The sequence below is a fragment of the Nanorana parkeri genome, unplaced genomic scaffold (assembly GCF_000935625.1).
Source record: "Nanorana parkeri isolate BGI_ZX_2015 unplaced genomic scaffold, ASM93562v1 scaffold89, whole genome shotgun sequence".
NCBI lineage: Eukaryota > Metazoa > Chordata > Amphibia > Anura > Dicroglossidae > Nanorana > Nanorana parkeri.
The window spans coordinates 2396172-2419651 of NW_017306357.1; the positions used below are offsets into that span (position 1 = coordinate 2396172).

The following is a 23480-nucleotide window of genomic DNA, read 5'->3' on the forward strand; positions in this document are numbered from 1 at the left end:
AAGTACCGTAACTATTAACAAATATGTATCTTATTTGTGTATCACTCGGCTGTAGATCCTCAAATCATCTCTGAATTGGTGCGGACACTGTCCTTCCTTCTGGAGGGGGGCTACTTTTGTTCCCCATGGTCCCTGTGTGTGTTGTAAAGTAGTCACCACCCCAAGCTCGCTCCCGTGATGGACTACAATCTCATGTTAAGTTTACTAATTTGTTTCAAAGTTATAGTTCATCAGGATAGTGAGGATCAGGATAGTGAGCTTTGGGTTTTGACTACTTTACAACACACACAGGGACCATGGGGAACAAAAGTAGCCCCCCTCCAGAAGGAAGGACAGTGTCCGCACCAATTCAGAGATGATTTGAGGATCTACAGCCGAGTGATACATAAAAAAGAGACATTTTTGATAATAGTTAGGGTACTTGAATGTTTTTTTATCATTTAACTCCTAAATTTAGTGTCACTTTAAATAATACAAAAAATGACTATAATACTGCTTTAATCAGCGTCTTTTCTATCTGCCCGAAGTTTGGCTTTAAGCATACAATACATTCCTGTCAAAGTGCTTTCTTTAGTTCATGATTTGTTGATCCTTTCTGTTGTCTGGTCAGAATGGTTGGCTATATATTGGTCTGGATATAATAAAGTAACTTCAGAGTATGTTGCTGCTGATGAATTACGTAATATTCCCCATTACTGGAGGCCAGGTAATGACATTTTATAAAATATGTCAGGTTATGACGATTTCCATTAACTTTACATGCCTTTGCGGCTGGCCTCTGTCCCAGGGATCTAGAAATCTTTGTGTGCAGGTTCATCTCTGTGCTTGTCATTATGATAGATTTGGCTGCTGCAGTGTATTTTATTCATTTCCACTCTTTACCTGATATTAAAAATAATAGAGTAACAGCCAATGCAAGGGAAACTTCATTGCCAAGTTTTTGTTCTGGGCTCCTGTGTGTTATTACCAAAGACCCCATGAACTCATCAGCCCAGGAAGATCTAATGATATGATTACATTTTTTTTTTCCATGGTAACATTCTCTAACTTTCACATGTATATAATATACCTTTAGGCTCCATTCACACTGGGACATCACTGGGACTTTTTTTTCCACGTTTGGTGAGCATCTCCATTGATCCCCATTGGGTCCATGGATGTGCGCCAACTACGGGAAAAGAAGTACATGTCACAAATGTGGCAACATGCGTTCTGTGTCTTTTCCCCACGCGTTCGTGCTCGTTCTCACACATGCGATTTGTGTGAAAAAAACACATTTGCGTGGCTGCGTTTGGGGTGCCTTTACCTAATAATGGCAAATTGGCAATGCAAGAGCATTCTGCGTTTGTGCATGTATCGTAAAGGTTTTTGCATGTTTGATCCGCAATCGCAATACACCCCCAGTGTGAACAGGGCCTAATGGCTCATTCACACGATCAGGCAGATTTAGCATGCACGCCCATGCAGAGATCTGCTCTTGAGAGGGACAGGTGCAACATGTTATTGCGTGGCAGTAGTCTTTACATCCCTATTGGAGAACGTGGCTGCATGCGGCTACACACTGACCTGAACCTGCACATCTTTCAGGTCCGTGTGCTTGCACTTGGACGCACACAATGTGAATCTTAAGTGCAAGCACCCATGGATATGCAGGTTATTGATCTCCGGTACCCCACTCTGTCGTCCGTCCCCCCCCCCGCTGCCATCTTCACTGCCAGCTCTTCCAGGTTCCCAGGCATCCTCTTTGGCTATTGAGTGGCCACTGCTAATGTTAGTCTTGCACATGTGTACAGGAGTTACATCCTCCCCGGCATCAAGCCCATTCACAGGATCTTACAGATGCCATAAATGGGCTGTGTGTACATTGCACGGCACTTGCATCCTACAGTTTACACAGAAAATAAAAAGTCAAGAATCTAGGTTCCACTTAGATATGAGATAACTATCTGCTTATGTGCCTGCATCAGATGATGATGATCCCATGACTGTGAGTAGGCTGAGACAATCCTACCTGACAGACCTTTGGGTAGGAGGTGATTAGAAAAGCCCTGTCCTATAACTATCTGTAGAGCGGGTGCTGGGATATTCTGCAACATGTTGGTTTGAACCTTCACCTCCTTCCTCCAAAAGGCTTAACAGGAACACCTGTACAATCTGGGTGTTCCTGTTTATGGCCAAGGATCTACCAGAGCAAATTGTGAGACAGTTGGATTTTGCTTGCATCCAACCATTCTCACATATGTAGCCACCTGTAGTCCACGAGTAATGGCATAGTGATGTAAACTCCCGGCCAGGTCACTATCTGCAAGGAGTTTGCATTTTCTCCCTGTGCTTGCATGGGTTTCCTCCGGCTACTCTGGTTTCCTCCCACACTCCAAAGACATCCTGGAAGGTTAAATGGCTCCTGTCTAAATTGGCCCTGTATGTATGAATGTGCGATAGGGACCTTAGATTGTAAGCTCCTTGAGGGCAAGGATTGATGTGAATGTAAAGCGCTGCGTGAATTGTCGGCGCTATACTAATACCAATAATAAATAAATAAACTTTAGAGTTAAGGTACTGGAAAGGCAGAGCCAGCTGTCATTCACGCAGCTGGGTGGATCTTGACAGTATTGCAATATACTGAGCTTTGGGTCACAGGAGGACGCTAGAATATGTCTCCCGGGACCCTAAAGAGAACTATGGTAACACTTACCCCATAGTTCTCTTTTAAGTAAAAAAATAATTTTTTGATTAACATTTTTTTTAAATAAATATAAGTAAAAAATAATAAGAAATAATTATAAAAAATAATAAGTAAAAGATGATAAGATAAATAACATTTTAAAAAGTAAAAAAATAAAAAATGTAAAAATAAAAAAAGTAATACAATTTTTTTTTTTTAAATACAGAAAAAATAACAAAATATTAAAACTAACCCTGCTGCCCTTGCCATCTGGTTGCCCATCTCCATTGGGGGTTTGATGGGCAGGGGGTCGCCTTGAGGAACCTGGCCTTGGGGCAGCAGACAGAGTAAATCCGGCCCTGGTTACAACACTCAGTTTCTCTACCCAAAATAAAAATGTCACTTAAATATCACTTAAATAATGAACATTTTGTGATTTAGGGATTTACATTTACACTCACCGAGCAATTTCTTAGGAACTCTTTTACACCTGTTTAGTCATGCAATTATCAGCAGAACAATTCAACCGTGCATAATCATATACAGTATAGCCCAGGAGCTTCAATTTTAATGTTTACATCAAACAGGATGGGGGAAAATTGTGGTCTTGACTGTAACATGATTGTTGGTGTCAGTTAGCCTAAATTGAGTATTTCTGTGACTGATGATTACTCAGAATGGTGTCATAAACAAAAATAATGTCAAGTAAGTAGCAGTTAACTGCCTGGGGGACGGATGTTGTGGATTGTCTGGTACTCCTAGGACGGCTTTTTAAGGAGTATAACCATGTGTTTGGACTGAGGTCTGGGACTTCGAACTAATGAGTTAAGCTTGGCAATGGAGATGCCATAGAGGAACTTCAGTATGCACAAGGAGCCTGGGAAGTGGGTCCTTTACTGAAGTATGGTGATCTCTTTTCAATGGATTGGTAGTTACAGCATCTAGTACCTTGCAGCCAGGAGCTAGACTACTGGGTTGGCTCGAAGGTTCTCTTTCTCTCTCTGTGAAAGCTGCAGATACTATGTTTCCTCAATTTGGAGTCTCCAACATCCTGGGTGTTCTGTACCCTAATCCTCTCTCCCAAAGTTGGTAAATCAAAGTTCATCAAGTATCAAAGCCTTAGTGTGGAAGCCAGTTTATTGGTCACCACTGGTGGGTCGGTAACTGCTTTTGGGGCAGCAATGGAACTGTGAACCCTAGACCAGCTAGGAGAGCCCAATTCATTCAGTGGTCAGTTCGGGGGGAGGCAAGAGCTCCAGAGCTGTTTTCCTGCATTAGGCTCACTTCACAAAATTTCTACACTAGTACTCTTTCACATGGGCGTCATGATGTACTGTTCCCCTGAAAAGCATCTGTGGTGGCAGCTTGCATGCATTTGATGGCTAATACTGCTTCCTAGATGCTTTTTTTCATCCCATTTTACATTGAAATACTGCGTTGCAACTGTATGCCAACTGCCTAGATACAGCGTAGTCCCAAATGTGAGATATAAAGTTAAAACTGCCGCTACAATGTGGATGGTCTTGAGTGTGCAGGTTGGCAATCAGAGCATGGTAAAAAATGTGGCTCACCCGCCTATTTTACTGCCCCTTGGCCACCTGTGTGTGAACCTAGCCTAAGACACTCTATTTTCAACCATTCATTTTATGCTATGTTAGGTATGCTAGCTTTATTATTGTTACTATTATGTCTTATTCTAAAAACTAGAACTTCATCCAACCCCTTAGTACCTCTCAAGTCTCGCTATTGGTGATCAGATTTAGGGACCAGATTGGTAGAATAGCCAATGCATTTCGGGGGTCCAGGACATAGGTATAGTACAAAGGAACATTGTGAATATACAGTATATAAAAACCATGGCTGCAATAAGATAAAAGCTTACTTAGTACAGCAAAAGGGAGAAGAGAACTAAAGAGTGAATCTCTCTGTCACTCTGCTCTTTCCTGCCATCAGGGTGCTCCATGCACTGCAGCACAATTGCATGTGCTGCTTCTCACTCCCCAAGTGTGAACTTTGCTGTACAGAGAGAGACTGATATTAGGTCAAATTCTGGTACTTCCACTGCTTACATTTAAAACAATACATTAAAGTGACACTAAATTTAGGAGTTAAATCTTAAAAATGCATTCAAGTACCGTAACTATTAACAAATATGTATCTTATTTGTGTATCACTCGGCTGTAGATCCTCAAACCATCTCTGAATTGGTGGTGACACTGCCCTTTCTTCTGGAGGGGGGCTACTTTTGTTCCCCATGGTCCCTGTGTGTGTTGTAAAGTAGTCACCACCCCAAGCTCGCTCCCGTGATGGACTACAATCTCATGTTTAGTTTACTAATTTGTTTCAAAGTTATAGTTCATCAGGATAGTGAGGATCAGGATAGTGAGCTTTGGGTTTTGACTACTTTACAACACACACAGGGACCATGGGGAACAAAAGTAGCCCCCCTCCAGAAGGAAGGACAGTGTCCGCACCAATTCAGAGATGATTTGAGGATCTACAGCCGAGTGATACATAAAAAAGAGACATTTTTGATAATAGTTAGGGTACTTGAATGTTTTTTTATCATTTAACTCCTAAATTTAGTGTCACTTTAAATAATACAAAAAATGACTATAATACTGCTTTAATCAGCGTCTTTTCTATCTGCCCGAAGTTTGGCTTTAAGCATACAATACATTCCTGTCAAAGTGCTTTCTTTAGTTCATGATTTGTTGATCCTTTCTGTTGTCTGGTCAGAATGGTTGGCTATATATTGGTCTGGATATAATAAAGTAACTTCAGAGTATGTTGCTGCTGATGAATTACGTAATATTCCCCATTACTGGAGGCCAGGTAATGACATTTTATAAAATATGTCAGGTTATGACGATTTCCATTAACTTTACATGCCTTTGCGGCTGGCCTCTGTCCCAGGGATCTAGAAATCTTTGTGTGCAGGTTCATCTCTGTGCTTGTCATTATGATAGATTTGGCTGCTGCAGTGTATTTTATTCATTTCCACTCTTTACCTGATATTAAAAATAATAGAGTAACAGCCAATGCAAGGGAAACTTCATTGCCAAGTTTTTGTTCTGGGCTCCTGTGTGTTATTACCAAAGACCCCATGAACTCATCAGCCCAGGAAGATCTAATGATATGATTACATTTTTTTTTTCCATGGTAACATTCTCTAACTTTCACATGTATATAATATACCTTTAGGCTCCATTCACACTGGGACATCACTGGGACTTTTTTTTCCACGTTTGGTGAGCATCTCCATTGATCCCCATTGGGTCCATGGATGTGCGCCAACTACGGGAAAAGAAGTACATGTCACAAATGTGGCAACATGCGTTCTGTGTCTTTTCCCCACGCGTTCGTGCTCGTTCTCACACATGCGATTTGTGTGAAAAAAACACATTTGCGTGGCTGCGTTTGGGGTGCCTTTACCTAATAATGGCAAATTGGCAATGCAAGAGCATTCTGCGTTTGTGCATGTATCGTAAAGGTTTTTGCATGTTTGATCCGCAATCGCAATACACCCCCAGTGTGAACAGGGCCTAATGGCTCATTCACACGATCAGGCAGATTTAGCATGCACGCCCATGCAGAGATCTGCTCTTGAGAGGGACAGGTGCAACATGTTATTGCGTGGCAGTAGTCTTTACATCCCTATTGGAGAACGTGGCTGCATGCGGCTACACACTGACCTGAACCTGCACATCTTTCAGGTCCGTGTGCTTGCACTTGGACGCACACAATGTGAATCTTAAGTGCAAGCACCCATGGATATGCAGGTTATTGATCTCCGGTACCCCACTCTGTCGTCCGTCCCCCCCCCCGCTGCCATCTTCACTGCCAGCTCTTCCAGGTTCCCAGGCATCCTCTTTGGCTATTGAGTGGCCACTGCTAATGTTAGTCTTGCACATGTGTACAGGAGTTACATCCTCCCCGGCATCAAGCCCATTCACAGGATCTTACAGATGCCATAAATGGGCTGTGTGTACATTGCACGGCACTTGCATCCTACAGTTTACACAGAAAATAAAAAGTCAAGAATCTAGGTTCCACTTAGATATGAGATAACTATCTGCTTATGTGCCTGCATCAGATGATGATGATCCCATGACTGTGAGTAGGCTGAGACAATCCTACCTGACAGACCTTTGGGTAGGAGGTGATTAGAAAAGCCCTGTCCTATAACTATCTGTAGAGCGGGTGCTGGGATATTCTGCAACATGTTGGTTTGAACCTTCACCTCCTTCCTCCAAAAGGCTTAACAGGAACACCTGTACAATCTGGGTGTTCCTGTTTATGGCCAAGGATCTACCAGAGCAAATTGTGAGACAGTTGGATTTTGCTTGCATCCAACCATTCTCACATATGTAGCCACCTGTAGTCCACGAGTAATGGCATAGTGATGTAAACTCCCGGCCAGGTCACTATCTGCAAGGAGTTTGCATTTTCTCCCTGTGCTTGCATGGGTTTCCTCCGGCTACTCTGGTTTCCTCCCACACTCCAAAGACATCCTGGAAGGTTAAATGGCTCCTGTCTAAATTGGCCCTGTATGTATGAATGTGCGATAGGGACCTTAGATTGTAAGCTCCTTGAGGGCAAGGATTGATGTGAATGTAAAGCGCTGCGTGAATTGTCGGCGCTATACTAATACCAATAATAAATAAATAAACTTTAGAGTTAAGGTACTGGAAAGGCAGAGCCAGCTGTCATTCACGCAGCTGGGTGGATCTTGACAGTATTGCAATATACTGAGCTTTGGGTCACAGGAGGACGCTAGAATATGTCTCCCGGGACCCTAAAGAGAACTATGGTAACACTTACCCCATAGTTCTCTTTTAAGTAAAAAAATAATTTTTTGATTAACATTTTTTTTAAATAAATATAAGTAAAAAATAATAAGAAATAATTATAAAAAATAATAAGTAAAAGATGATAAGATAAATAACATTTTAAAAATAAAAAAATGTAAAAATAAAAAAAGTAATACAATTTTTTTTTTTAAATACAGAAAAAATAACAAAATATTAAAACTAACCCTGCTGCACTTGCCATCTGGTTGCCCATCTCCATTGGGGGTTTGACGGGCAGGGGGACGCCTTGAGGAACCTGGCCTTGGGGCAGCAGACAGAGTAAATCCGGCCCTGGTTACAACACTCAGTTTCTCTACCCAAAATAAAAATGTCTTTAAATGATAAAGATTTCCGTAAGATGGGCCTCATCTTTCATCACAACACATGGCAAACATTCCACACAGCAAGTGTTAAATAGCATAACATCTAAAATGCTCTACTGGGAATATTTGAAGCATATCCATTTAACACTTGCCAAGCTCTGAAAGAGAAAAATACAGATCCCTCACACAAATGCACTTAGAAGGGACATTATGAAGTGGAAGTATTGTTCCAGTTTCCTGTGTTAGCATATAACCAGAACCTTATGGCGTGCATTTTACAGTTGTTTTCCACTCAGAGAGGCGAATGATGGCTTTCAGAGTTTCATATACAACTCTGTACACTTCTATCACTTAAATAATGAACATTTTGTGATTTAGGGATTTACATTTACACTCACCGAGCAATTTCTTAGGAACTCTTTTACACCTGTTTAGTCATGCAATTATCAGCAGAACACTTCAACCGTGCATAATCATATACAGTATAGCCCAGGAGCTTCAATTTTAATGTTTACATCAAACAGGATGGGGGAAAATTGTGGTCTTGACTGTAACATGATTGTTGGTGTCAGTTAGCCTAAATTGAGTATTTCTGTGACTGATGATTACTCAGAATGGTGTCATAAACAAAAATAATGTCAAGTAAGTAGCAGTTGGTAACACTTACCCCATAGTTCTCTTTTAAGTAAAAAAATAATTTTTTGATTAACATTTTTTTTAAATAAATATAAGTAAAAAATAATAAGAAATAATTATAAAAAATAATAAGTAAAAGATGATAAGATAAATAACATTTTAAAAAGTAAAAAAATAAAAAATGTAAAAATAAAAAAAGTAATACAATTTTTTTTTTTTAAATACAGAAAAAATAACAAAATATTAAAACTAACCCTGCTGCCCTTGCCATCTGGTTGCCCATCTCCATTGGGGGTTTGATGGGCAGGGGGTCGCCTTGAGGAACCTGGCCTTGGGGCAGCAGACAGAGTAAATCCGGCCCTGGTTACAACACTCAGTTTCTCTACCCAAAATAAAAATGTCACTTAAATATCACTTAAATAATGAACATTTTGTGATTTAGGGATTTACATTTACACTCACCGAGCAATTTCTTAGGAACTCTTTTACACCTGTTTAGTCATGCAATTATCAGCAGAACAATTCAACCGTGCATAATCATATACAGTATAGCCCAGGAGCTTCAATTTTAATGTTTACATCAAACAGGATGGGGGAAAATTGTGGTCTTGACTGTAACATGATTGTTGGTGTCAGTTAGCCTAAATTGAGTATTTCTGTGACTGATGATTACTCAGAATGGTGTCATAAACAAAAATAATGTCAAGTAAGTAGCAGTTATGTGGAAAAGCCTTGTTGATTTTGATGGTCAGAACCAGACTGGTTTGAGCTGTCAGCAAGGCTACAGCAATTCAGATAGCTACTCTTTACGACTGTGGTGAGCAGAGAAGCATCTCAGAATGTACAACCTGTTGAACTTTGAGGCAGATGGTCTAAAATAGTAGAAGACCACATTATGTTCCACTTCCGTTGGACAAGAATCGAGATCTGAGGCTACAGTGGGTACAGGCTCATCCAAAAAAGTTGAAGACGGGACTGGTCACAAAAATCCCAGTTTCTTCGTAGAAAGACAAATAGTAGGTCAGCCAATGCATCTGAATCCAATAGAACACTTTTGGGATGTGGTAGAACAGGATCAATATACAGGTGACAATTATGCGGACATTGTGTGTTGCATTTATGTCAACATGGACCAGAGTCTCAAAGGAAAGTTTGTGGATTGTTAAATCCATGGCACAAAGAATATATGCAGTGCAATATTTAAATCCTGCCTTGATTGTCCAAGCCATAGTACATAATGCTTCTCTATATCACAAACTTACAAAACATGGTTAATTTGCTGTATATTGAAGAATATAATTATTTTGTATCATTGGTACTAGGAGATCTGGTAGCTAATGGAATTTCCAGAATAACACCAAACCTTGTTTTATGTGAATCCATATGCACATCATTAGGCCAAGGAGTTCCTAATTGTAGCGATTAAACAAACCCCGAGCAATAGGCGTACCCCCTCTTATAGCACGGAAAGGTTCCTCGTCACATTCTTCCTTAACATTAAAAACACGAGACAATCTTTTTGCAAAACAACTTAAAGAAACGTTAAAAAAAAAATGTATACCACAGACATTTTTTCCGGCACTGAAAGAACATTTAAATCCTGAATAATTTTGAGAGCGGTGGAGTCTGTGCAGATTCATGATTCACAGAGCCTAAAACTGCAGACGATGGGAAAATGTGATACACATGGGATGTAGCTGTAATGAGAAACAATTGTATGGTTCCAAGGAGTCTGGTGCAATCCCTTTAGCTTCTACTTGTATCTCACATTAAAACGAGCTTACGTTATGACACCCAGGAGATGGCTGTTAAGTGTGTCTGTGGCAGCATGTAAGGGTTTTATGAGACAGCCAAAGTTTCTGTGTGATGTTCATATAAAATCGTCTCGGCTTGTTGGCAGAGCTTTGTGGTATTGCCGCAGTCTGAAAGGGAAATGCAGGTATATCAAGTGTTTTTAATATACAATAAAAGCACAGTACAATACTATGCAAAATAGGGCACCAGAACTACAATATTGTACTCTATGCTGTATATTGGTAGCTATATGAAGCTTTAATAAGATACCAGATGACCTACCTACCAGCATACCTCCCAACTGTAGACTTTGATGAAAAGTAGTGATGTGCAGGGGCTTGGTGCAATCCAAGTTTTGCCAAATTCGACCAAGCTATTGTAAACTGTCTCTGACACACCTCCCTCAGTTGCAGCCGGGACATTCCCGGCCCTACAGCTACACCTCACAAAGGGGCAAGGAATGTCGCTGCCGCTACTAATAGTCTTCAAAACACGGAAATATTTCCAAGTACCATAGCTGGGAGGAGTCTCTTGCTATCCTTTATGATTGACCCAGCTTGAAGTGAGAATGGAGTTACCATAATATCTTTTTGTTAGGCAGTTCAACAACTCTCAGCCTACAAAGGGAGTTACAGGAAGCAACTCGGAGATTGGACAGAAATCAGACCAAATCAGATATCAGAGTTCATATAAAGTTTAATGATTTATGTTAACTGGACCAAATTGATAGAATGTAGGTAGCGGTTCTGATTGGGCTGGAAGAGGTGTGTGCCAGTTTTGTGAAGGCTTGGGTGAACTCGGGCAAACTTGCTTCGCTCCAAGCACCCCACACATCACTAATAAAGAGGGCCAGCTTGCAAAAACTGTCAAACGTGTGCATGGTGCTGAATACTGGGAATGGTTTAAAAGGGGATAGTTAATCAGAGTCTGAATGTACGCACAGTATACACTACACACGTGTGCCTTTTTCCCTTTATTCACAAAATATTACATATTACACATACACCTCAGGACAAACTATCATTTCCTAAAACTATTTTATTACAGATGCTTTCTGTCTGAGAAGAAAATAAGAACTTTATTTAAAAAAACTTGAGGTGTACTTAGTAATGTGCAATTCTTGGGTGACTAGTAGAAGAAAGAAAAATGCCCCACTCCTGGTGTTCAGTGGAAGAGAGAAAAGGCCCAGTATAGAAAGAAAAACGTAAAGCCCTGCTGTTGATGCTCAGTGGCAGAAAAATGCCCAGCGTCATTGGACATCAAACCTCAGATTCAACAGACCTCAGATCAGACCAACCTTTTTAATCACTCTTTAGATCAGACCTCCCCTTCAAATAACCCTTCAGAGCTCTGATTAGTCCTGACCTTTAAACTACCCTTCAGACCTCAGATCAGACCTCCCTTTTAAACTACCCTTCAGACCTTCCCTTTAGATTGCCCTTCGGACCTCAGATAAGACCCCTCCCTTCCCCACACCACATCCCCTTCAGACCTGAAACAGGAAGTGGGGATACATTTCCACACTCTCCAGTGCTTGTCGGAGGTCTGATATCGGCATCGGGACATGAGGTGGGTCTGCGGTACCCCAAGGTTAGGCTCAAATCTCAGGACAGTCTTGACAAAACTGGGATGGTTGGGAGTATGCCCACTAGCATCACATTTAGATACTTATTTGCTGTGTTAGATCCATCCTAACTGCTCATATCCCATTTTTGTCCAGCAGCATGAGATATTTTGAAGCTATAAACATAATTGACAGTAATAATTACTGGCCTTTCACAGTTTTCATACCATTAATATGTACTGTATTTGTTTTTACTTGTTAGAGGTTAATAAATGTAAGCAAACAGGGACAGGCACATTGCTGAAGGGCTGTAAGCTATGACCTACCCGACTAAAGCTTCCACTGGTTGAAGAAACATAAACGTAATTACATAAAACATTAATAACATGAAAAAATTTAATTCTGCATGTATTGTATTTCAATGGAAAACTGGATGTACATTATATAGACAAATACCTACCTTTATGAGCGAAAGTATGTGATTACCCCCCAAATTATTGAGTTCAGGTGTTTCCAGTAAAGCAGGGGTCTTAAACTCAATTCACTCGGGGGCCATTCAACACATTTTTTTTCTTCCATGGGGGCCACTTGCCAAATATTATACTTCAAAATAAAATCAAACTATATCCGGTATGGTACTATGGACACCAATAAACTCACAACAAAGCCCCATTCATATCTGTAAATGTAAGTGCGATTGGGGATTCCTGTGTCAGGAACTTGCGTATTCCTGCAGCAGGAATATTTATATTTATACAGCCAATAGATACAAGGGGTAGTGTTACCGTGTAGATACAAGAGGTACTGTTAATATAACTGCATACAAAGACCTTTTAGAAAATTGTGCGCTTCCAACCTTGTGGCAACAGGTTAGGAAAGGCCCTTTTCTGTCCCAGTAGGACTGTGCCTGTGCACAAAGCCAGCTCCATAAGGTCATAGTTTGATAAGTTTATTGTGGAGGAACTTTAGTGACTTTCACATGGCCCTGACCTCAACCCTGAACACCTTTGGGATGAATTGGAATACTAGGTCTTCAAGTCCAACATCAGTACCTGACTTCACAAATGCTCTGTTGGCTGAATGGGCACAAGTTCTCATGCACACTCCAGAATCTTTGTGGAAAGCCTTCTTAGAAGAGTGGAAGCTTTTATAGCCAGAAAGGGTTGGGACAGCTTCATATAATTGCATACGATGTTGGAATGGGATGTCCAACAAGCTTAGAAAGGTGTGATTATTATCAGGAATTCACAAACTTTTGGTCATATGGCGTATCTATAGTTAAACTGTATGCACAAACTGTTGCAAACAAAAGGCTACAGTGTAGATCACCTATAAATACAAGGTGACAGCAGTGTTACAGGCAAGCCCCATGACTGTGAAGAAAGTTATTTCTGGTACTGTATCTTAACCTTAGTCCTTCGGACTGTGTATATTTTTATTCCATGTTAGCTATGCGGTCTATTGTTATTTTTCTTTGGATTTCTGAGGTTTTTGTAACCAGCATTTAATTACCAGGCTATTAGAAGGATTAATGGATAACTATTAACTCCTAAGTTCAGCAAAGTAAACATCATGATCTTGTCAGAGCCCACATTTATTGAAATACAGTTTGGTATAATAAAAGTACTGGCTGTTATCGTCTCTAAGCCCCCATAGACAGAATATAACATAGAGCATTTCTTCTGCCAAGTACTGGAAAATAGGAAATGGAGGCTCAAAAAAAAGAAATAAAGAAAATCAGCTTGGATGATCAACACCAATATTTTATTTTCAAGACAAATGTTTAGTCTATTAAAATATTTTGGGTTGACCTTATTCTGTAATATTAAACTTACCTTCTCTGTTGAAAAATATTTTAGGTTGACAGCTGGTGTCATGGGTATAAATGTATAGCGTTTCCTGTGCTCTTCACCGCAAATATTTCTGGTAGTGATGATTTATTGTATATGTTATATGAAGTGAGAGAAATAAGTTGACTGCCAATGCTGATCTCCTAAGAATATTAAAGTACTGTAGATTCAAATCCAATCACTAAAATATAAAATAAGTTTTATTGGTTTATTATAATTTCAAAAATATTCTATCTTTTTAAATCTGCTGCTTTTATTCACATAATAGCTAGTGATCTTCCTGATGCTGTGTATAGCTACTTCTGGTTATAGTGTGACAACTGTTTCCTAATTGTTTTCCTGTGTTGTCACTAGGGATGTCCAGATACTAGTTCAGATACCAGTGCCGATACTTGGCATGTTCATGAGAACTACCAGGGTTGCAGCGGTTGCAGCTGGGACCTAGCTCTGGCGCTCCACCACTGTCCTGAAATCATTAGTCTGTATTGTTTTAGAAAAACTGTCACAGGACAATAAACAAAAATGTATCAATACTTGTATCTGTGAGTACTTGGACAAGTATCAGTACTTGTACTTGGAAAAATGGCAACGGTACATCACTTATATATATTTATTAAAAAACAAATAATGCATTAAAACGGAGATGTACAAATCCCAGGAGCTTTGTGTGCTCCTTAAGAATGACAGCTGCCTCCTAACTTTTTAATTTTTCTCTAGTCTAGTCCTGGAGCTGGAAAAGTATCTGTATTAGTACTTGTACCGAGTATGGTACTTGGTATCTGAACATCCCTAGTTGTCACCCTGTCACATGCCTCCGTGCTGCTGACTATAAGTGGCCGTGTGCAGGTTTAGTCCACCATAATCACTACCAGGAAGCTGGTTCTCTTATCCCAGTGTTCTTTTATTTCACAGTTACCTATATTTTTTTTGCTGCTACGTTAAAAAAATTTGTTGTGGTTTAGTGTTCCAGGATTAACAGAGTTATTCTCTAAGGGGTGGACATGACACATCGCATGTCCCTGTGTCTGCACACAGAGCGGCTTCACGCGAATTGCAATGGCTATGATGGAGCTCCATAGGGACCCAGCTAGTGAATGTAACCAACGCAAAAAAAGGAAATCAGTTTATGAAATTACGGAGATTCATCCTGAGATGAACAGATGACAATGGCAGCAAAATTAATGAACATTTAATATTGTAACTAATAGTGGACATGTGATGATAGATTTTTTTACTTTGGTTTAATAACACATTAAAATACTTTTTCCCCTTTGTATTCTGTAACCAGAAAGGCACTGCCATGACTCTTAGTCCTGCTGGTTGATTTCTAGTAATGTTGCCTGAAGATGTGATGCATCTAATCCGGCTCTATCAAAGTATTACCTCAAGCATCTTGTTTACATGGATTTGTTTTCATGGTCCTGACATGTCACGTAGCACAGTGACAGGACATTTGTACAGATAGACGTTAGGTAACACATTATTTGTATTTTGATTGTATTTAGTAATAATCTAGGAGAGTTTTTACATGTGAACTTTTTTGTTTACATTGTTGCAGCAATTTGCTGGATTCTGTATCCTACTGCAAACACTTGCTGCAGGTCTATTAGCCTAACTACACTTTACTATGCAGTGGTACCTTGGTTTATGAACTTGATCAACTATGCAAACTCAATCAAATTTCCCCATAAGGTTCAATGTAAATCAGGTTAATCCGTTCTGACCCCTACGAACCTGGTAGCGAACCGATTTTGGTCGCGAACAGAATCAAATTTTCCCATAGGGTTCAATGTAAATGAGGTTAATCCGTTCTGAACCATGTAAAAAAATGTGTAACCGCAAAAATATGAAACAAAGTACAGTACAGTATGAAGAGAGTGAACACCAACCTTTCTTGGGGTGACTTCTGGCGTGGAGGACAGGAAGGTGGGTGGGGAGGAGGTTATTGTTTGGAGGGGGAGTCCCCCTCCATAAGGACATTGGGGAGATCTCCTTCAGGGGTTTCCTCTCTTCTTTGTCTCTTAGCTGCCGGGTCAATTTTGGCGAAAAATCTGTCTAATGTCACTTGTTTTTTCCTGCGCTGCGTAACCCTCCGGAAATGAGACAACGTTATCGTTCATCGGATTCAACACTCTGTATCTCTATAGTTATGTTGGGGTGATGCTTCTCAAAGAAATCCTGGCACTCATTTCATTTTTCCATAATGGATTTTATCACATCCAGCCATGCTGGATTGAATACTGTAGTACTGTACAGTACTGTGCTAAAAAGCACACAAAAAAAGCTTCACAGCAAGTGTGGACAGCTCTGTTTGCGACCACGATCTTGACTACCAGAAGCCATGACCACGTGCCGTAGCGGGGAAGATGGCCGCAGTCATGTTCGTCACCCAATGCCGAACCAAATTGTTCACAAACAGAAGCGTTCGTGAACCGAGGTACCGCTGTACCTCCCAAACTGAAGGGATTATCCCTCATTTGGAACCAAATCCCTGTGCCACCCTTTTCTCCTCGGTGGTCCCTCTTTTTGGTCTGATGTATAGATATCTATGAAAAGGTTCTATTTGCTTACCAAAAGTGTTTTACCAAGACCTTTATCTTATATCTTAATTATCTTGTTTGCTGGTGACTGGGTTCAAGCAATAATTTTTGGCATATAAACTCTTAATGGTCATCATATCTGGGGGGACGGCGTGGTTGGGGTGTGCCCATTGCCGAAATACATTTTGGTGGATGGTGTCCCGCTTTCTCATCTCAGAAAATTGGGAGGTATGGTTTAACTATAGATACACCATATAACCAAAAGTTTGTGAACTCCTGATAATAACACCAATATAAGCTTGTTGGACATCCAATTCCACTAGCAAAGGCAATTTAATGGATTTTCCACCACCCTTTCTGGCTATAACGGCTTCTATTCTTCTAAGAAGGATTTCCACAAAGATTTTGGAGTTTGTCTGTGAGAATCTGTGCTCATTCAGCCAAGAGAGCATTTGTGGGGCCAGTTACTGGTGTTGGACTTTAAATAATAGGCTCACGATCTGTATTCCAATTCATCCCAATGGTGTTCAGTGGGGTTGAGGTCAGGGCTCTCTGCAAGTCACTCAAGTTCCTCCATACCAAACTCAACAATGTCTTTATGGAGTTGGCTTTGTGCACAGGTTGCCATGGTCAGAATGATCTGTTCTGAATCAGTTTGTCTTTCATAAGAACATCATGTAGTATCACAAAGTAGCAGCCTGTTCTTGTACTGTACATACTGAAAATCTTCCAACTCATCTTTTCTCAAGGAACATCCCTTGCTGGAGTTTTACTATACAGAACCATGTAAATAAGTGTTGTATGCTAGTGGTAGAGAGCTACTTTAAGGTATAATTAGACCCCTTAGTGTCAGGTTCATGAAGATAATACTCTGCTTGGAGGAGTGATTTCAGTGTGGTACACAACTGCATGCAAAAACCCATCACCATCACTCTAGGAGCACACACACATTATATTGTGGGTTCACCTGGCTTCAAAGCTATGTGTCATCAAATAGTAACCATGGCAAATGTGAATACTGCAATAGACCATCAATGGTCCACGTGTCCAGGAATCTTCTGACCACATGGGCCAATCTCTGTCTAAATAAAGAATAGATAATTTATCTCAAGGAATAAACCCAGCAGTAGGAAACATTACTGCATTAATATGGGTATTAAATCCTCTGAAGGCACGACATGGGATTGTATGATCTTGCTTCAGAATCTTATATATCAATTATATCTGACATTGAAGACTTCCAGGCTCTAGACCGGACACTAAATAGCGTTGCTGGTTTGAAAATTCCCCAAATAATGTTTATTCTGATTCCACGTGTCTAATTCGTCAATTATAAGCTGCAGATGTTGCTGGCTCAATGAAAAGAAGCACATGCCAACCAACACAGGAAACAACAAAGGACAACAGGAACAAAATATATTTATATTCTTGAGTACACAGTGTTGTTTGTAAGCCATTAACGGAAAGCAAATAATTGAATTACAGGAATTATGATATGAAAACATTCCTCTGGCAAATACACAAAGTTCAAATGACTTAAATTTGGATTTAGTTTCATTTTTCCACTTAGGAATTTTGCAATCATTTGTTCATTTCCAGGTATCTTTTCTTAAAAATGTTTTATGTCCCTGACATATTCCGCAGACCTCTACAGAGTTTTTCAAGTCTTTCCTATCTCCAAAGCATCCTACACTCTAAGGGTTTATATAAGTGGCACATGATTGCATGAAAAATAAGTTTAATGTCAATAAATTGCTTGTGGGGAAAACTGCTTGTGTGAAAATGAACCCCAAAGGCAGTGTCACACTAGATATCCCATTGCTGGTCTCAAATGGCCAGCAAAAGAATTGCTAAAAAGAATGCTCTCACCTGTTCCTAAAGCTTCCCTCCTTGCTGGCCAAAATGGTCTTGAAACTAGCTCACTGGTGAGGAAGCATAGACAAAGTGATACCTATGCTTGGGCCGAGGGTTGGGGTGAAATACCACAGGAGCAGGTCAATGTCTTTCCTGCTCTCTAAGCAATCTCATCATGACTGGTTAAACCAAGAATTGTTGTTTTCCACCATTACTTTTCCTTTATCCTGGCTTTTCAAAATAGCATACAAGATAATTAAGGCCCCGTTCACACCTTTCCGTTTTGTCGGGCGTTCAACGCTCTATGAACGCTCTACAAAACGTACAACCATGAAAATCCCATTGTTTTCTATGGGTATGGTTCACACCTTTCCGTATTTCCGCCCATCTGAACGCCCTACAAAACGGCTGACGCCCAAACAAGTACATGTACTTCTTTGGGCCGTTTTGGAGGGCGTTTTCCATCGGCATACAGCCAAGTAGCCTTCGGAATCGCGCGACGGTCGCACGATTTTTTTACCGCGAATCGCGGTAAAAGAAACGCGTGGCGGTCGCGCGACAGACGTGCATGCGTAATACGCCTAGGTGTGAACCCTCTGTAAGAGATAGGGTGAAGGCTTTAGTGCATAATTACACTTTTGGTAGTTAAAAAATAAATTTTTATAGATATTTGTACAGTAGGCCAGAGAGGGTGACAACTAAAAAGAAAAGAAGGACAGAGGGATTTGGTTCCAAAAGATTGACAGGTTGATGGTATGGATGTACATTACACAGTACTAACATAACCATAATGTTAACAAGTGATGCAGTTCACATGGCTTACAACCTTTAGCTTCTATGTGCTAGAAGTTTACCTACTTTGAATCAGATTCATACATTTTTGGTCATTTTATTTTGTAAGAAACTCATGTTAAAAAGTATCTATCAAGGTAGATAATGACAATTCAGCATTTATTCCCCACTGTATATTCATTTAAAAATATAAAATGATTGTCACCAGTTTCTCTCAAAATGGATATGGTGTGTTCATTGTGTAGCTTATGTAGGTTATTGTTCAGAATTTAGGTGTCACATTAAAGCTGGATTCACTGCAATCCGGTGGCATTCATTTTGATAGGGCACACCAAAACACCACAATGGACTTGACTTTTAGCACATCACAAGGTACAGATGTGAACCATCTGTTCTTTGTGCACTTGAAAAAAAGGTGCATGTGCCTTGGTAGACCATTCAAAATGAAAGTGCTGCCTTGCGTAAACACATGTTCATGTGCATGGAATAATCAAGCCGTAGGCGTATTTACTAAGCATCATGCACAAAGTGCATTAACCCATAACTGTCAATTTCATTTTACTATAGTCCGGTCACTAAAGGATACATTCTCATAGACTGCATTGGGTTAGTATACTTTGCAGGTTGTTTTTTGTTTTACAGAATAAACCTGATGTGGGAGAATGTGTGAGAGGCACTGTTCAGGGTCACAGTGTGAAGTAGTGAACCTTGCACAGGGCATGCCCTGGAGTCACGCAGGGTTTGAAATACGTGCCAGGTTATCTTAGTACAGGGATATGTGAGATTTTCATCCTTGTGTAAGGTATTCCCTGGAATCATCTTGAGTGTAAGAAGAAGGTGGCAGGGCTTTCTTCTCTGAAGATTAGTGCTTCTAAGTATAAGAAGACCAGACAGCTTCTGTTATAATCCACGTGATTTGGAATCAGTGTCCAGATGGCTTTTTGCATGTGATTTGTGGTTATTCCACATCCAAGCGTAGAAACAGACTGCTGCTTTGTTTGCGAACAGGTGCAGAGAAAACATAACACATCATTCACTCCCAGGTCAAACTATGAATTCCATGCCAGTTTTCCCAGCTATTTGGCTTGCAATGGCATGTCTCCTCTAATGTCGCAGTGTAATTAGAAATGCATCATTTTCAGGAAAAGAGACAGGCTCTGAAAAACTAACATTGTTAAATATTTAGCTCTTAAAATACCTACAAATTACAAGTTCAGAAAATATATAGAACCAGGATTCTAGTAGGTATAGGAGATATTCACTCAGTGGGTTTAGGTGGTGTTGGGACAGATGAGGTGGGTCTTATGTTCTACTAGGTCCACTTCCGTCTGCTCTGCTGTTTTGATAATGCCTATGGGTGTGAGATGGTTGTAGCTTGTCTGGGCTGATATACAGTAGATCAGATTTCTGGATTACATCACATCTCTGGGCAACTTCCTAGACACCTGTTCTCAGGGAAGAAAGTGATGGGAAGGTTACTACCATGTCTGATCACTATCATCTACCCTGTACTAAGTAGCAGCAGCAAAAGCTAGCCATGTATCCCTCTTGGTTGTGCCTTAACAAGTGACCCAAGCTTCTATGGCTGAAGTAGGGTCAGAGGATATCTGCAGATGGTTAGATCATGCCACCACATCCCTGTGTTCACATACATCTATGGTTAGCCTAATGAAAACCTGTGTGGACAGACATACTGGAGCTAGCATTGCGGACGTCTATCCTGATCCACCATGTGATGAGTCACTGACCTGATTTAAGCATGCAGTCCTAGCCAGTTGTTACCAGTTTTATAAAGCAGTTCTTAATTTATTTCCACATCTTCACCATAAAAATAAAAATTATTTAGGGGCATCTATTTTTGGATAGCTCTTGCAGATTTGTAATGACTTTCTGCCCCCATACCACATATTGGCAGTTTTTGTCACCATTTGGAATTTTGATCTTTTGCACCTAATCTTTTCCATGCTCTGCACTTTGATATCAGTTTTTCACGTCCAGCTTCAGTAAAATGGATAAAAGGCATTGGCTTTTCTGCTGTATTGTTGACACTTTTCTTTTGAAATTACAATCAACAATCTAACCAATCTTCACAAAAACTGTGAAAAGAAGATGTGGGTATTAGCTCCATGTAGTGCTAATATATCATTTCAAGTTGAAAAGTAGTCAAAACTTTGTTTTAACTCTATAGATTGGAGAAGGGTTGGAATCTTTGAGATTTTATTGTGTCTGTGTCTGTTTTAAGGAAATGTTCCCTTGCTCCCTGTTTGGGTTACTGGTGCATGGTAGCATGGATGGAAATGTTCCCAGTTTCTCTGTTTCTACGCTGGCAGGGGTGCTAATGTGCTGAGTACCTCCCATACCAGACATCTAGAATGATGTATTGCCTGCTCTTGCCCTATTTTAAGATCATTGGGAGTCATTCTTGAAGAAGAAGTAAACCTTCTGTTGGTTCAGGAGGCAAGAACTTTATTTTGTTTCTTGGTTCAGTCCTGCCTTGTAAAAAGAGAGACTGGTGGCCACATGTAGTCCTGAATGTTTTATTTCTTTGCACCCTTACAAAAAAACACTGATTGTTGTTTTGTGACCTAAAAGTCTGATGAAGAGTAGAATGCATATTTTGAAGATGTGATTGTAATCATATCTCTCTTTGTATCTTCAGCTTGATGTCCGGGTTGGCTGCTCTCGATGCCAAAACGTCCAGCCGCCTGGGCATTATCACAATTGCCTACTACCTGTGGACTACCTTTGTGGCAGTGATCGTGGGGATAATCATGGTATCCATCATCCATCCAGGGGGTGCGGCGCAGAAGGAGAACACAGAACAGCACGGGAAGCCAGTTATGAGCTCAGCGGACGCTCTGCTGGACCTGATCCGGTAACTGAGCAGCAAGTAGCTGAGTTATATTGTAACACTCAGCTGATTCCTCCAGTGGAAGAGGTTTGTCAGAGGTTGTGCAACTAGGAGTATTTAGCGATGAACAATAGGAAATGACACAAACTGATTGATTTTGCTTTGTGATAACGTATCATATTCTGCACATTTTTCTGTCCTACGTATCTATAAGGCCTGGTTCAGAGCGTTCCTAGAATGTGTGGTGATGGCGTACAAACACGAAATGCGCTCGCGGTGCCATTCATTTTTAATGGCACCCCAAACGCGGCCCGCAAATTGCTCTGTTTTCTGCTGCGTTTCCATTAGCAGGTGCAGGAGCATTGCAGATATGACGCCATTGAAATCAATGGGACCTTGCAGCAAACGCACAAATGCACGTTCCCGGGACGCGCGTCTTGGGCATGCCCAAATGTGAACCAGGCCTTACAGTGCTGTGAAATTTCCATATATGTCTCCCAGCAGAACATGTACTTATAAGAAGTTTTAACCTTAAAGTTGGTCATACAGATAACAATACAGGTAATTAAAATATACCAGTTGTTGCAATGGAAGAATCATTGTGGGATCAGTTCTGAGATTTACAGTGCCCTGCCATACTGCACAGCCAGGTGGATGACACTGTTTCATTGAAGAACTACAGAGGTGCCCTCCTGCCTGCTGATTGGGCAATGAAGTTAATTTCGCTACACACACAGCTGTTTCGTCCAATTAGCATGTTCTTTGTTAGGACATTTGCATGCAGCACACCTAATTGGCTACCAGTTCTGCTCTTCCTTGTCCTAGTTTGAGTGCTGCTGTACAAGGGATTGTAAGAGGTTGATACCATGTCATCTTCAAGTACTTAGGGCTAGTTGTGTTAAAAAAAGGTGTGATTTATTAACCGCTTGCCGTCCGCTCGTTGCAAAAAAAACCGGACAGGTGGCAAACTCACATTGGCAGGTTACCGTAAATACACCACTTATTTTTTCTGCGGCTCTATAGCCTTCCGATCGCTGCCCCTTCTTCGGCCCGGGACCGGCTCGGGAGGGTGTCAGGACTAAGATTGGAGGGAGATCAGCATCTTCCTCCTTGCTGAGCTCCCTCCGTAGTGTAAATGCAGAAGTCATGTGTATTACATCACTTCCGCATTCACTTGTCAGTCCTCTGGCTGCTATAGCCAGAGAGAAGAAGCTGATGAAGCACATCTGTGCTTCATCAGCTTCTTTGGGGGTCCCCAAGTGACATTAGGGGTCTTAGAGACCCCTAATGTCTCCATAAAAAGGACCTGTCAGTGTGCCTTTGCTATTATATAGGGTGATCGTTATCCCCCTATGTAATAGCAATGACATTAAGTGTAAAAAAAAGTAAAATAAATAATAAAAGTCACATATAAAAAAAGTTTTAAAAAAAACCAAATTGTTTAAGTCCTCCTACCCCCACGTTTACGCACATATAAACGTAAATATGCGTCAGATGCGACAGCGAGCGAAAACAACAATTACGCTACACATGTTACATATCACCGCGAATGTCACAGTGAGAGCAATAATTCTGGGCCCTCAATCACTGATAACACCAAACTGATGAGCGGTAAAAGCTTTTAAAGCGTCACCTATGGCCAATTTTGGGTATTGTAATTTTCTGAGGTTTCAAGGCGCGCATAATTTTAAGGCTTGACATGTTTTGTGTCTTTTTACCCGACATGACCCCGTCTTTTATATTTTACTAAAAAATTGA

The 23480-nt window shown here is 40.6% G+C and overlaps 1 protein-coding gene across 3 annotated transcripts in view; it reads left to right on the top strand.

Annotated features, from left to right (window-relative positions):
• SLC1A7 (solute carrier family 1 member 7) overlaps positions 1-23480 on the top strand; it is a 58303-nt gene that overhangs the window by 10862 nt on the left and 23961 nt on the right. For all 3 annotated transcript variants that reach the window (XM_018552484.1, XM_018552485.1, XM_018552486.1), the window contains exon 3: positions 21531-21746. In XM_018552484.1, coding sequence (XP_018407986.1) covers positions 21531-21746 — 216 coding nt within the window. The remainder of the gene's footprint in view (positions 1-21530; positions 21747-23480) is intronic.